This window comes from Apodemus sylvaticus, chromosome 12, assembly GCF_947179515.1.
Source record: "Apodemus sylvaticus chromosome 12, mApoSyl1.1, whole genome shotgun sequence".
Classification (NCBI taxonomy): domain Eukaryota; kingdom Metazoa; phylum Chordata; class Mammalia; order Rodentia; family Muridae; genus Apodemus; species Apodemus sylvaticus.
The window spans coordinates 65,981,100-65,997,499 of record NC_067483.1 but is presented as its reverse complement, the minus strand read 5'-3'; the positions used below and the strand labels follow the sequence as shown (position 1 = coordinate 65,997,499).

At 39.0% G+C, this 16,400-nt stretch overlaps 1 protein-coding gene across 1 annotated transcript in view; it reads left to right on the top strand.

Annotated features, from left to right (window-relative positions):
- Pappa2 (pappalysin 2) overlaps positions 1-16,400 on the top strand; it is a 262,109-nt gene that overhangs the window by 204,838 nt on the left and 40,871 nt on the right. The window contains exons 17-19 of the mRNA XM_052199928.1: positions 7,383-7,551; positions 9,197-9,332; positions 10,743-10,852. Coding sequence (XP_052055888.1) covers positions 7,383-7,551; positions 9,197-9,332; positions 10,743-10,852 — 415 coding nt within the window. The remainder of the gene's footprint in view (positions 1-7,382; positions 7,552-9,196; positions 9,333-10,742; positions 10,853-16,400) is intronic.

Sequence of the window (16,400 nt, the reverse complement as noted above, 5' to 3'; positions counted from 1 at the left end):
CCATACTTGTATTTGTCTTCCAACCTGGGGAACCCAATGTAACAAGTGTGTGTGTGTGTGTGTGTGTGTGTGTGTGTGTGTGTGTGTGTATTAAAATTGCCCAATGGACATATAGTTAGATGATGGAAAATGGCAAAGACCAGAGGTTCCTACTCAATGTTTCCTTGCTTCTGGTCCAGTTAATCCTTGCCTTTCAGTGTGGTTTCCAGTTTTTCATATATATGCCAATGGGAACAGATACTAAGCTGAATAAATGTAATAATTGGGTGCATTTAGATTTAAATTGCATGAAACACCTTGGGTTTTGGGAAGTAACCCAAGTACATCCTATATGAAAAATCCCATCAGATAAAGTAAAGAATGGGCCAACAACATAACAAAAGACATTAGGTAAGAACTATTGAACTTAGCATTTAGAAATGCTGGGGATGATCTAGTGAAAAAGGATGGAGAAGGGATCACAGCCCAGAGAAGGTTAGGCCTAGGGAGAGGATATTTCTGTACCTGCCAGACTAGAAACCTAAACTATTACAAGCAGAGGGTCCAAAGATAGAAGCTTGGAGTTGGGTATTGACACAGAATAAACAGTTCACATACATCTAGGTATTAGTAGGCTCTTCACTCTACTTTACCTCAGAATATTTTATAAGGGACACTTTTGTTTGTTTGTTACTCAGAGAAGAAACACTTGCCAAAGCCAATTCATCTAAGTGGATGATACTGCTGATTCTATTTCTTGCTTGGGACAGACATCTGAGGTTACACAGTACAGAGCAACTATGATCAGCTGATGGCTAGTCACAATTGAAGTCTGCCTGCTTCCCTTTAAGGAGATTGGCTTGGGAAGCCAGGCCTGCAGTTTGTTAAAATGAAAACTGATGTGTAGTTTGGAAGTGCTGATGGTTTTCTTTGGGGTGGGGTGGAAGATCTCTTAAAGTAGCCTAGATCTTCCCTTCTTCAACTTTAAAATGCATTGGAATATCTTGGAAACCTTTAAATTAGATTCTTTTTTTTTAAATTAGATTCTTATTGACTCAGTCTGGGATATAGTCTTGGATTGATTATTAACATGTTCTCAGATTCAAATTCTAGTTTTGCTGTTCCAGGTAGCATCTGCGTATAGTAAAGACCCAGAATATTCTGAAGAATCTAGTCCATGTAATTCAGTTCAGAAACCAAACATGTGTCATGCTAAAACTGAACCAATAAATACTTATTTATCTGTATAAAAGAAATAATGGGATTACTCCCCCACTTTGCATTTTCTATTTGGCATAAGACAGGGTCAAATACACAAGCAAGGAATTAGTTCTCTTTTCTGCTTCTTTGTAGGACTATAGGTGCTTCCATACTATATGAAGGGCATTAGTGCAAGGTCCTCTCAGTACCTTGCCCTGTGTGATAACACAAAGTCCTTTTGCAATAAATGAAATGCTCTACAAAGGAAATGTTACGATGTGATTTATTCATTTTTTGTGAAAATTTCCTCTACTTGATACTTGCTAGCTGGGTAGGAAAGGGTACAGGAAAGTGGAAAGTCTAACTGGAAAGTAAGAGAGTGGCTTTGTAAAAGTAAATTTGTGGCTACAGAGATGCTGAGATCCTGGGACAAGCTCCAGGAATACCTGCTAGGAGGAAGTCACTGGGCTTGCTGATGGATTGCGTGAGACCAGATGGGGTTGGGGAAAATGGAAGATTGAAAGGATGTAATCTGCAAGGTCTCCTGGGCTTCATGTTGGAGCAACGCGGTAGATGGTGATGTCATTCACTGTGCTGAGGGTGTCTGAAGGGGAGTACCTGCAGAGATGTGAAACCAAGAACTAAGGAATAAAGGTCCATACCATGTAGGTAGGGTTTAAGGGTAAAGCTGTATTGATAAGTATTCTTCGACTCTACAAATGACTAGCTCTTCACTCTTCACTCTTCAATATCTTTTTCTGTTAATGTTATTTTTTATGAAGGACTCCTCACTGTAGACACCAGATGCCCTTGGTTGGCAAAGACATGATAGTTCTCTTGGACCCAGAACTAACCATACTCTTATTTTTCTCCAAGGGAACATAAATATGACTTTTGACAAGCCTTCAGTGGTGATAGAAAAATGGGGTAGACTCGTGTGTGCCTCGAGCAACATCAATCAAACATGCAGCCAAGTTTTGATTACAAGGTCTTTACTTCTGGCAGGGATGTAAGGAGGAGAGAAGACGCAGCTGGGTTTTCAACAGTAGGTGGGCACCACAAGCTCTGGAAATTGGAAAACGGCACCTCTCAACTTGGAAATTGTGGTGATTTGTCTGGAGAAGTTAGAAAGAAAATAAATACAAACCTTAGCCTAACCCCAGATCCTCATGAAGCCATTTACAAAGTAAGGAATTAGAGAGCATGATCACCCGGCTAACAACCCTTGCCAAAAAGCGGGATGCTCAGCAGAGACCAGATGGAATGGTTGCAGGCTTATTAGGTAGATGATCCCACTCTATTATCCCTGTATTTATGGCTTACTTTTATTAGTATGGGAAGGAGAAGAAGTCGTCGGAGTTTGTCAAACTTGTTAAATATAAAAAATATGGACAAATTATATATATATATATATATATATATATATATATATATATATATATACACACACACAGTCCAGACTCAGAGATCTAGTTCAACAATAGATATACAGAAGGCTCGGAGTTTGATCCCAAACACTGCAGGAACAAAGGGGACAGAAGCAAAGATGGAAATCAGGGAGAGAAGGAAGAAACTGTCTTAGGCCCCACACTTGGTTCAGAATGCCTGATAATCTAGATTTACAAAGTAACTCTTACTTGATTCTGATGAGAATACTCTACAGTTTTCACTGCAAACCCAATTGTCTAATGGTTGGGATGTATCTTAAAAACTTCAGCCTCAAAAAAAAAAAAAAAAAAAAAAAAAAAAAAAAAAAACTTCAGTCTCTACTCCACCGTTAGCAGGTGGCTTCTTTACTATATGACATCGGGCAAGTCACCTACTTGGTCACTTGTGTTATTTTCCCATAAAAGGAAACACTTCAACTTCCCTTACCCCATTGGGATAAAGAAAATACAGAGAGTGGAATCTATTATGCAAAAGATAGTGGAATGAGCTTTCAAAGAAGTCTTGTACTTTATCTTGAGAAGGATCTGTCTGTAGGGTTCAGTGCCTACTGCTTTCATTCCTTGAAATGAAAATCTACTCACACGATGACTTCAGAGTCTCCTTATTTACACAGATTGTCTAAAGAAAGTATACCAAGACCAGTAAAGCCATTTTTTTCACACAAATAATTCTCTAAGAGTGAGAAGTCAGTCTGTGACATCACCACATTAGGTGACATATGTAAGAGGTTATCACAAATGGGAGCTCAAGATCATGTCACTAATGTGTCTTCATCTAGAGAGTTGGAATAGCAGTACTGTGTAGATTGAGTGACTAAAACAACTGGCATTCATTACTCACAGTTCTCAGTGACAGTGTTGGTAGATTTCTTCTCTGAGAACATTCTTTCTTGTTTTCAAATGTTCTTTTGGCTGTGTCCTCACCGGGAAGACTGTAGTCAAGGCAGGCAAGTTTTTGTGTCCCTTCCTTTAAAGGCTGTAGGCCAATCGTGAGGGTGGTATCTTATTACTTGATTTTCCCTCCATTGCCCTCCTTCCTAATGCAATCACACTGAAGATTAAGGTTTTGCCACAAACTGGGCAGTTGAAGAAGAGACAATCATAATGTCCATAGTAGTAACTAAATAAAGCAAAATAGGTGTAATGTTTTAGGCTTCAGTCCCCCAGATAGGCCTTAGAAAGAAGTCAAATGCCTTGGAATGAGAAATAATGCAATGTATTCCAATTTTCTGATGCTATCATGGTGTCATTCAATGTAACAAATAGCCAGAAACATCCTGTGACATACAAGCTCCGTACATGACTCTAAAGACTCAAGCCATTAACTGTGAATCCATTCATAAGCATGATCAGCAGACTGAAGCACCCTATATACTACTGCATCACAAGGAACTGGCTGAATGCTTTGGAAGCAATCTAAGAGTGAGGCCTAAACATTAGCATCTGATGTAGTGGTTAAGAGCTGAAAAACAAACAAAACCTCAGGAGACTGCTATTGCAATGGTTAATTTCTATGGTCTACTTGGTTGGATGAAGAAACACATTAATAAGGCACAGATCTGAATATATATATATATATATATATATATATGTGTGTGTGTGTGTGTGTGTGTGTGTGTGTGTGTGTGTGTGTATAAACTGAGGAAAGGACTGAAGGAAAGACACTCCCTGAATGTTACTGGCACCATCCCATCCATGGGGAGAAGGCTGGGTATGATAAAAAGAGAAGACGAAAGCCAGCTGAATGCCAGAATCCCCCTTTCTCTGCTTCCTGATCTTTGGCAAAGGGAGCAAATAACCTTCTGCCACTGTGGGCAGCATTGGTGGCTTGTCCATGCCTTTCCTGCCTTGCTAGATTGCATTCCTCTGAACTGCCAGTCAAACTCTTCCTCCTTGCTTTTCGCCAGGTGCTTGGTCACAGCAACCAGAAAAGGAATTAAGCCACTCAAAGGAAAAGGAAACACAATAAAGGGGAATTCCTGAACCTGGGAGAAGGGTAGGAACCCTTACAAAAGGGACCCGATTGCCTAGGAGATGGGGATGCTCGCCTTCCCTCACACACACCTAGTCCAGGGACCTTTGTCTCAACTGTGCTGCTTCTCTGGCTACGAGTCTCCCTCTTTGTGCTGCTGCTGGTTTGCAGCTCAGGCCCTGTCTCATTGTGTTCGTACCACCCCACACACCCAGACTCCGTCTTCCCAATCCAAGGTTAATCTGTCTACTCTTACCTCTGAGGTTATTAAACTGGCAAGGAAATGTATGAACTCAACATTCTTAAATGGTTCCTCACTCTGGCCAAGGAATGGGGAGACTGGTTCCATGGTTGAACTATTTTAACCAATTCAGAGAAAAATACCACATGAAGCAAAAATACTGTCATCCTGGCCAAACATTGGTTTTCCTTTGTAATCACACGATATACAAGGAGTGATGGTATTGCTGGCTCTCTACATTTGAGAAATGTCAGTTCACCAAGGATATGGGAAGGGTTTCAACTGTGAAAGAAGGGATTCCCTCTGGAAGATTTAAACTCTACAGGGTAAGTGGAAAGTTCAAAAAAAAAAAAAAAACAACTCTGAATTTAAGAGGGTATAAGTTGGAGGCTTACAGTAAAATTATCTGCAAACCATTTACTAGAAAATACTTTTGGAAGCCATCATTAAGTATCATCTTTGTGAGAAAGAATCCACATACTAAATAATACATAGCATGTTCTTTCATTTGCATAGAGTTCCACAATGAACACACCTAACACATGCTCGTGAGATTCATGTGTAACAAGTCACTCTCTAAAGAGATTTTATTATAATATGTTATTCAAATTGTTTGAAAGCAAATACACCCTGTGATATAAGGTCTCCAGAAAGGAACTTAGTATCACACTGTGTTTCTTTATCTGTAAGGGAGGGATAAAAGCAGTGTTTTATTCTGAGAGTTATGAAGAGTTGACTCATTTGTCATATGTCTTGAAAAATACCTGAAGTTATTCAGTGATTTAAAAATCAAGCATTTATTTAGTTCCTCCTATAAGTTATATACTGATTCCTAAAGATTAAAAACAAGAAATGAAACAGTTGCTGTCTAGCCTAAGTTTCCAACCCAATCGGAAAGGATAATTTCTACATTTGTGTAGCAGAGCTGTTCATGCTTCTTTGATAGCAAAATGGGAAAATATTGTAAGCACACAGAAGACATTGTACAATTGTTATTTAAAAGCATATGGAATGGTGTACGTGTATGGACCTTAATGTTAAAATGAGATTATGACACAAGGAAATGACATTTTAATGTTTTTGACATATAATACAAGCTTGTAATCCCAGGCAGCTGGAAAGTTTTGGTCAGAGTACCCAGGAGTTAAGTGCATTTTACCCTTATCTGAAGTCAGCTTGGATACAGGAGACCCTGTCTCAAAACACATTCTCTCTCTCTCTCTCTCTCTCTCTCTCTCTCTCTCTCTCACACACACACACACACACACACACACACACACACACAATGTAAAGAAAGCAGATGGCAATTTAAAGTTACCATCTACATGGTAGAGAGAGCCAGTGACCAAAAGATTCTTTATATTTTGAATTGCAAGCTTATCTGCAACCATGAGTTTTGTGAATCAGAAGTGGATATGTTAAAACAGCCAGACTGGAAAGCACCTTCTGACTTCAGTGAGTCAGAAGGGAGTGGAGTGGAACTTTCAGTAACAAGAACCCTGGTGTGTCTGACTCTCATCCATCTTAAGTCCAGTCTCTGGTCGGGGGTCATGTCGGAGGGACAGTTCTTCTAGGTCAGTATTGAGTCATACCCACTGAAGGATCTGGTGAGCCCATTCCAAGTGGGGGAAATCAACATATATTCAAACAAAACAGTGATAGTGAACTCATTGAAGAGATTGGCCTTTGAAGGTCAGGCGAGGCTCTGTTTCAGAATAACCCATTCTCCTCAAAGAAGCAATGGCTATTAACAACTTCAGCAAATGTAACATCATAGAACTGGCAATCTCCAAGTTATATCTGATTCATCCCCTGAGTGTGTGGTAACTCTGCTGTACTCTGAACTATATAACATCTCCCAATGTGCTAATATGTGAGACTTTGCCCATAAACAGTCCAGTTGATGTTATTTATCCACTAAGATAGCAAGTCAAGTATACAAAAACTCCTAGCACTGCTAACCACAATAGAGATGTCTCAATTTCATGACCCACAATGGGACGTTGGCTAAATAGAACCTATTTGCACTCCCTTTTTATTTTGTTTATTTTTGTCCGAGTGTGTGTGTGTGTGTGTGTGTGTCTGTGTCTGTGTCTATGTCTGTGTCTGTCTCTGTGTGTGTGTGTGTGTGTGTGTGTGTGTGTGTGTGTGTGTGTGTGTGTGTCTGTGTCTATGTCTGTGTCTGTGTCTGTCTCTGTGTGTGTGTGTGTGTGTGTCTGTGTCTGTGTCTAGGTCTGTGTCTGTCTGTGTGTGTGTGTGTCTGTGTCTATGTCTGTGTCTGTGTGTGTGTGTGTGTGTCTATGTCTATGTCTGTGTGTGTGTGTGTGTGTGTGGTCTCATACATATGACATGACATATATAGAGGAAATTTGAAAGTCAGTTCTCTCCTTCCACCAAGTAGGTTCCAGGGATTCAACTCAGGTCATCAGCTTGGCACCTTTACCCTCGGAACCATGTCACTGGATCAGTTTTCTAATGTTGGTCACACATTTCTAAGGGTCCTGTCTTTCCTTATGGGCTGTGTGGTTTCATGTCTTACTAGCAAGTTCCTGAAGATTCAGTGCCTGGACGATGGAACCTGGGAACAAGGGAGCTGTGTCCCAGTGGTTTGTGAGCCTCCTCCTCCTGTATTTGAAGGCATGTATGAATGTACTGATGGCTTCAAGCTGGACAGCCAGTGTGTGCTCAACTGTAACCAGGAAACGGAAGGGGTAAGGAAGACTCTGAACTTCATTTGCCTCAGACTGTGCTCTCACTTGTATGACCATGGCCATGACATGATTTCTGATAAGTGAACTTAAAAACCCAACCAGCAAATCTTTATGCAGCTGGGCTCTAATGAGAGGCACTGATATTTTTCCATAGACAGTTCCTAATAGTGTTAGTGTTTTGGAGCATTCTCTTCCAATTTCAGAGTTTTCTTTGAGATAAGGAGAAGAAACCAGTGAGTATGGTACCAGGGTTCATTTCAAGCTAGTCTAGGATCCTGATTTGAGTGTGCAGTCAACACTCATGTGTAGACTGACCTACCTGGGTAGGAATGCAGGAGTTGTGGATTTAATTTTATTTTGTTTTTTGGCAGTAGAACAAAGTCCTGAACAAAAACATGAATTTTTGAACAAAGCATGTTAAAGTACTGCTTGACTATTATCCTCCCTATGATGCTGGCACCAGTCTGAACTAAAAAGTCACAGTTTTATCATGATTATAAGACTAACCACAGTTTTGTTTTAGACACTTCAAGTAACACACACACACACACACACACACACACACACACACACGAGACAGGAAGTCAAGTAGACTTTGGAGGCAAAAATCAATGTCCTTCACCACACCCTTGGCATGAGCTGATGTGAAAAAAAAGTTGGTGATAAAATAGACCCAAAGACATCAGACACGCCAGTGTGAACTGACTAGTTAAGACAGCAAGGGGTTAGCCAAAGACTGGATTATTTATAGATCTGTATTTCCTTCCTTGAGATTTATAGTTCTTAATTTTCTCTGTGTTTCATCTAGAGTATATTTTGATTAATTTTTTTGTTGGTGGGTCCTAGGGTGAACCAAGAGTTACACCAGACAATAGACATGTGGAGAAAGGGAATAGACTTCACACAGGATCAAAAAGCATCAAAAATGTATGTATTTCAATAGAGAGGCAAAGGCATACCTTTAGGAAAATTATTAATTACTTTCACTACACAAAGCCTGTCTTGGAAGAAAAAAATGCAGCATTTGCAACAAACATTTGTGTGATAATGTGTATGAATCAAGGCATAGCAACACCATCTGGGGAAAATTTCCCCAAACAGCATAGAATACACAGCTCTCATGAGAAGCGTATTATATCTTCAAGGCCAAAGGAAAATATAATGGTGGTAAGTTTCATGAATGAAAAACTTGTTTATTTTTGCTTCACATGGAAGCAAGAGCTTGTCTTGGGTTCCCTGCTTGTTTATCCTTCCACCCTTCCTTCTTTCTTTTCTCTTCTGCTCTGTTTGCCATTTCTAACTCTGCTTCTTGTACTTTTTTTAAAAAGAAGTATTTATGTATTTTATGGATATGAGTACACTGTAACTGTCTTCAGACACATCAGAAGAGGTCATCAGATGCCATTACAGGTGGTTGTGAGCCACTATGTTGTTGCTGAGAATTAAACTCAGGGCCTCTGGAAGAGCAGTCAGTGTGCTCTTAACTGCTGAGTCATCTCTCCAACTCTCTGCTTATTGTTCTAATACTCATTTAGCCCAAGTTCCAGAAGTTAAAGGATCTTATCATTTACTCAGACAACTTTCCCCATCCTGCAATGAAATTAACAAAATAATAATAGTGCTGCTCTTATCTTCAATATTCTAGATTCCTATCCTCTGCACTAAAGAGGGGCTGTGGACCCAGGAATTCAAGTTGTGTGAAAATCTGCAAGGAGAATGCCCACCACCCACTTCAGAGCTGAATTCTGTGGAGTACAAGTGTGGACAGGGATATGGGATTGGTAAGAATGGAGATCTGTTCATATCACCCGCTTTGCTTTGGTACCCAGAGTGCATCCATCTGTGACTGGATTTGTAGCTCTGAAAGAAAAGATGCATCTGAACAACTACACCCATGTGATGCGGATTCTTCCCACAGGATGCAGGACTCTTGTATTACCTCTTTGGTTGCAGAAAGGATTACTTGGGATGGTACTCAGCTGTGTTCTTCAGTCTTTCTCACTTGTGTTGTTCTTCAGTCTTTCTCTCCAGAGGACTGATTTCCAGATCTGTGGGCAACGTTTACTCAAGTAATTGCAGTTAAAATTGTTTGGGACCAGAACTGATTTAAAGTTGACTCAACTTTACCAAAACTGGCCCTACCATTGTAGAAACCCTGAAATTTGTGTGAAACCTTATGAGACTACATCTAAATTCTGAATTACACAGGCTTGAAATTTTCCATAAAATGTAAACGTGCATAATATGAGTTAGTTGGAAACCTCAGTCATTTTTTAATTGATTCTTCACTGTGTTTCAAGTATTTGTGCCTTGATGTCTTATACTCAGGCCTGGTTCAATGATCTTTTATTAATAGATTCTCACCCGGTAAATTTCTGATTTTTACATAAAATATCACACACATTGGCACCTAAAAATGATGTTACTTTAAAAAAACATTATTTACCTAAAGAAACAGACATGTAGACAATGAGAATTGAAAAGAAAGTTAGAGATTATATCATTTGTAGACGAGGAAACAGAGAAACCCCAAAGTGAGTTTTATTTGAATAGGCTTTGAAGAGGTGCTTGGATTACCCCTGTAAACAAACAGAACAAGAGTTTCCTTTGAGATACCAACATCTCTTCCTCTGGTTTTGGATCTTTCCTCCATTACTCAAATAGTTTCTTGGTTGTGCATATAATAATATGTGCCAATTGAGGGGCTAGGATAGGCTGGGAGGAAATGTAATGATCTCTGCCCCCCACACCTCCACCCTTCCCCAGCTATTTCAGCTACAAGGTCATAGGTACAATATGTGTAAGTTCCTGGGAGATTAGAATAAAATCAAATATGTTTAAAAGGCATCAGAGTTTGGCAAGCTGGAGCCCTCATTTGGGGATGTGGGATCTGCTAAACCAGGAATTGATTTCTAAATTGTTGAAAGGTTCAGTGTTGCATCGATTCCTAAGGAAAGGCTGTGCTATACCAGGCAGAGGAGCAAACACCATAGAGAAAGGTGAGGAGTTAACTTGCCACAGTGGCTCTTGATCACATTACATAACAGTATCCTTACAGGTTCACAGGAGGTGGCTGATAATGCTGTCTGTAACTACCACGATGTTATGGCCTATAGTGTAGAATGCAAGCATTGGAAAAGGCTGTGATGTGGGAAATTCATGTCTCTGCTTATAAATTTCAATTCCTATAGGTGCAGTGTGCTCTCCATCATGTGTAGTTCCCCCTAGTGACCCTGTGATACTACCGGAGAATGTGACTACTGACACTTTGGAGCACTGGATGGAACCTGTCAAAGTCCAGGTAAGCATAGGTAGAGACAACTGCTGGCCAATTCTCAAGTGATGGGACATTCCCTGGGAGAATTTGGAGGCTCTTCAAATACCATGGTGTCAAAAGCCGTGTGGGTGATTCCCATGATCAAAGAGAAACCATAAAGTAAGAGAAGGAGAAAAAAATGGCTGAGGAAAAACAAGAGGGAGTATTTAAAGGGGAAGCTAGAAAGAAGACATAAACAACAGGGAAGAAAATGAATACTAAAAACAAGGCAGGAAGTGTTATGATAAGCTGAGGAAATATGTAAAGATGAGAGGAAGAAGCAGAAAGTCTTTAGGAAAGGTCCAAGGTCCAAATACACTGCACACAGGGAGAATGTGATAGCATACAGGGTGATAGCAGGATTCACTTCCCATCTCCCCCCCCCAAACCCTGAAATCCTACCCCAGGTCCTCTGCCCTTTAAACTCATTGGCAAAATCTGTTCATTCGCTGGTCTTCTCTCTGGTCCTCTCTTAAAATCACTGCCTTCCAGAAGGCTCAGTGGACTCTCTATCACTGAAAATAGCTTAGTGTCTGTGGAGGGTGGGAGCTGTCCTCATGTCTTCTTAGAGCCTCTTCTAAACCATATTTCCCTCTCTAGAATCTACAACACTTGAGACTAAAGCCAATAGAACAGAACCTTCACCTCCTTCAAGGCCACTGACCTCTAAGGGTCACTCCTGGGAGCACTCTAGCTTCCGGGCCATAGATAGCACCCCCGTTAGAATGTTCATCTATTTCTACACCCATCACGTGACTCTTGTAAGACCTTCATATCTATATTCTCTTTCTCCAAGGATAATGTTCACTTCCTGGCTCTCTCACATATACTTTCCTTTGATCACTGATTTTACAACTGTGGCCCCCTTGTGCCTGTTTTCTGAAGACACAATGAGCTGCATCTCAGGACATTTCCCCGGGTAGTTCCTTCTGCCTCCACTGTTCTCCCAGATGTCTGCTTCCTTTCTATCTGGACTTCTTTCACACTTTGACTCTAATATTATGAAGGCCATCTTTGGCTATTCTATCTAAAATTTTAGTTAATTTTTCTGGTACATTCCTTTCTTTGCTTTTTCTCCTTGGAACTTTCTAGCAGACATTTTTATTTTACTTATTTATTTCTATCACTAAAAGCATGAGGGAAATTTTCTTTTTTGTGCACTGTTATATGCTTAGATCCCCAGAGTTGTGCCTAAGAAATGCTTAATGTTCAATAGCTATTTGTAAAATGAATAAAAGTAAAGAAATCAAAAGCTTAATGGATAATATTTTGTTGTGAGTTGTGCCTTCTTAGAATGAGATGAGGCCACTTTATTAGACTGTTCTATTAAATTCTTGCAAGCCTCTTTCTATAAATTCACTTTTACCACCTTTACCTCACTGGTGTAGGCCCTGATTTGATATTTAATGTTAACTATTGGTTTGCTATTTGGATTTGATTTTATTTTGATGTAAAATATACTGATTTGAAGTTCAGAAACAGTGTATAATGCAATTATTAGTTTTGGAAATAAGTGTGATATTGAGGAATCAAGGAATGACTATAGTCTTTACATTAAAACATATATAATTTTAAAGATTATATATATAAAGATTATATATATGGAACTAGGTTTAGAGGTTTAGTGAGCTGTCTGATATGGGTGCTGAGAAATGGATTCTGGTCCTCTGTAAGAGCAGAACACATTCTTAATTGCTGAGCTATCCATCCAGTCCTGAAAAAAATGTTGTTTTTTTTTTTTCTTATAAAGCTAAAGTTACATTCCTGAATTCTGCTAGGTACCAGCTGTATAGCCTCTACAGTATGTTCACTATCCTGGCTCTCAATTTCTTCAAGTAAGTGAGGATCACATCCATTTCCATAGATGATCTCAGAGTCATATGGATAGATGTTAAATTGATTGGTCCCTAGGAATCTTTCTCAATCAGCTGTCAAGCAAGGAAACGTACCTCGCTTGTGCCCATTTCTTACCATCTGCAGTAACACTTTCCTGTTCTTTATGACTATGGGCTGTGTCCAGCTGCAGTGTTCTGGAGCACAGGTACAGTTAGTGGAACACTCTCACTGTGTGTCATATTTCTGGGGAAAACAAAATAAAGCAAATTAGTTCCTTCCAACAATCTCAGGGATAAACTAAGATAATTTGAAAAGTGTACAAGACTAATTGAGTTTACTTTAGAAGAATAATTTATTCTTGAAAAATAATGCAGCAGTCAGAATTTCACAAGTTCAAAACATAAGTAAGAATATTTTATGTTTCCAAATTCCAAATCAGTGCCCTTCACACAAAACTCAAACCAAATCAAATAGCTATCTAATAGTTAAGAGTAAATCTCACAGTGTGGCAAACCAAGGTAGTACCTAGGCTCTTTGTTGGTTATCAGTTCTTCTATTAGTGTTTATCAGCAAGTATTGCTTACAAAGCAGTCAAGGGTGCTACATGTTTAGGAAACTCGAACTGTATTATAAGAAAAGTCAATGAATCTAAGGAAAATGATGAGATGACTACTCTATTGTCTTTAGAGTCATCAATGATGAGATTATGTTCCAGCCACTGATGAGCCCATGGATTCTGTCATTTTGTGACACACTCACAAGGGGTGCAAAACCTAACCTTGTCTTTACACATAAGAAGGTATACTTCATAAAGCTACGCAACTATATTTGATAAAACTCTATATGTTGACTAAAACCCTGTAACCCAAATTGACTGTCTTGGAAGTTGTTCTGTGGTTTTACCTAGTTTGGGTAAAATATTTTGCTTCAGTTTGGGTGTCCTTTCAAATCACTTGGGCAGTGTATAAAATAAGATAGTGCATCCTACTAAAGGCTGGGATGCTTTGAAATGTGAAAAGATGTGCAACACACATATCCCACAATTCCACTGCATACTTCAAATATATTAAGTTATCACACTTACAAATAAGACAATTACTACATACATATTTGAAGTCTAAGAACACCTATTTTGAGTAGAGTTCATTTGTTTAATAAATAATTTTGCTGCTTTCATGGAAATCACTGTCTATCATATTTCAAATCATTTTGCATGCAGCAAGACTACAGAGAGCAGAACTAAATTATAATCTTAATTCTGCTTCGAATGACTTTGTTCTGTGTAACACTCATGATAGCTTATATTTAAATAATACTTTATTGTCTGTAAACTCACGCATGTCCATTACTACAAATATATACATGATTCAAATTATATATAACTACATGTATGTAATTATATGTGTAAATATACATTATACATATATACATATGTATATAAGTTGATATACATATACATAAGTACATATGTATATAATTCACCACAAATGAATACTCTCAAAAAGATTGTATTATCTCTTCTTTACACATTCATGGACACTGCTAGATAATCTTTCCAAAATTTCACAGTTGTCAAGAAGTGGAGAAATGTTTAAGCAATATTCCTGACTATAAATTGTGTGACAGTCCCTGTATTACCACACCCACAGCAATCATTTTCCCTCTAGCTGTTTGCTTGGGATAGTTTTTCTGTCAGACAGAAAATAGGTCACTCCTTTCAACCATGAAAATCATCCATCCATCCTACATTTCCACCCTTATCATGACATCTAAAAAATAATTTAAAGAGATATTTCCCTATAACACTACTTTTCTTTTTTTGTGACAGATTTTGGTGTTTTCGTTTGCTTTTAAAGAGCAGAGAAGTCTGCTTTCAGATGTCTGTAGTTTATTTTTCCTTCTCCAGAGGGCTGATTGGTTTTCATTTTTGCAAATGATGCCTGAGTTTTAGAATAGTATATAATTTATTAAGGAAACAATTGTCTAAGACATAGACTGGAGTTTTGATGAAAAATACCTCCAAGAAACAACTGACATAAAAGAGAGTAAGGTGGTTTGCCCTTGGGAGCCTCTGTGCCCTCTGTCAAGGAAAAGGAAATACTATTTATCTTGTAGTGTTTTTATAAAAATTAACACACACACACACACACACAAACTATCCAGCACAGTTTCTAGTATATATTTCTTAAGTTTAAATGCTATTTTAAGTTATTTAGCACAAATTTAACCTTTTAAAGTATCCTCCATCTCAGTAAAAATTAAACCACTTATCTCCATGGAATAAAAAAAAAGTTCCATTGTTTGCTAGTGTGTGTGTGTGTGTGTGTGTGTGTGTGTGTATTATGTGAAGAGAGAGAAATTGTGTGGAGAGAGTAAAGAGAGGGAGAGAGAGAGAGCGAGAGAGCGAGAGGGAGAGAGAGAGAGAGAGAGACAGAGAGAGAGAGAGAGAGAGAGAGAGAGAGGGAGAGAGAAATATCTGGGTCATTTGCTCTTTTTTGTCCTTTCACAAATAGGGCTGAGAGAACTAGAGAATCAATGTCTTTTAAGATTTCTTATTGTACTACCTTTGACTAAGGAAGCAATTGCTTTTCCTTTCTTTTCTTTTCTCTCTTTTTTTTTGTTTGTTTGTTTTGTTTTTTGTTTTTTGTTTCCCCAGACAGTGTCTCTCTGTGTAGCCCTAGCTGTCCTGGAACTCACTCTTTAGACCAGGCTGGCCTCGAACTCAGATCCACCTGCCTCTGCCTCCTATAAAAGCTTTTGTGATGCATACAAGTATGGAATAATAATAATGTGTGCATGAGTGTGTGTGTGTGTGTGTGTGTGTGTGTGTGTGTGTGTATGCGCAGTATTACATTTCAGTTTTACAAGAACATGTTTCCTGTGGGGGAGGCAGCAGATCAGAGTTTGAAATTCTCAGATGGACACTGAGTCTTTGACATAGTGACTAGATAGTGGGATCTGACAGTAATGAGAGGCAGGGCACTGTGTGTTGAATCAGAGTTGATAGCATAGTTCATGCCAGACACCCAGCGGTACCTTCTGCCCTCTGCCTTCACTTTCTGATAGTGATAGTCACCCTGGACCCTGCTCCAAGCTGCTGAGAGAGTGTGGGATGAGGTCCAGACAAGGAGTTCTTTGCCATTTTCAAGTCTTCACCGTTTCTTCCCTTGATTTCTCTCTTTTTCTTTCATTTGTCTTGCTAATCTCAGCATCACACTGAGCACAAAGGCTTCTCAAAGTAGATACATCTTACCCTCCATCCAACACCATTTCCTCTGTGAGGTAGAATGAACTTGGTGGCTGCAAGAAAGTAAACCCCTGCAGAATGGAGGCTTCCTCTGAGACACTCTCAAAGTTTTGTTTTTCCAAATCTCTACTTAAGGGTAAGGTGAATTGGTTATGGCTACCTTTATCTGCTCTGTCATGAGAAGGCTTTGTTATACCTTTTAAAGAGGAAAAAGTCAATTTTTAACTTTGAAAGACGAGGTCTTTGTGTTTTGTTCTGTTCTTCTATTTTTTGCTTGTTTGTTTTGTTTTGAACACAATGCAGCACTTTTTTTTTTTTGCCTGGAACTGAGTTTTCCTAAATTGTGTTTGAAAGTGATTCCTTCCAAAGCCCAAGACATCAATCATCTCCTGTCATTTTCCCCGTCATTATCTTGTCTTCACAGACTGAACAATGCTCCCTTCTATTTTT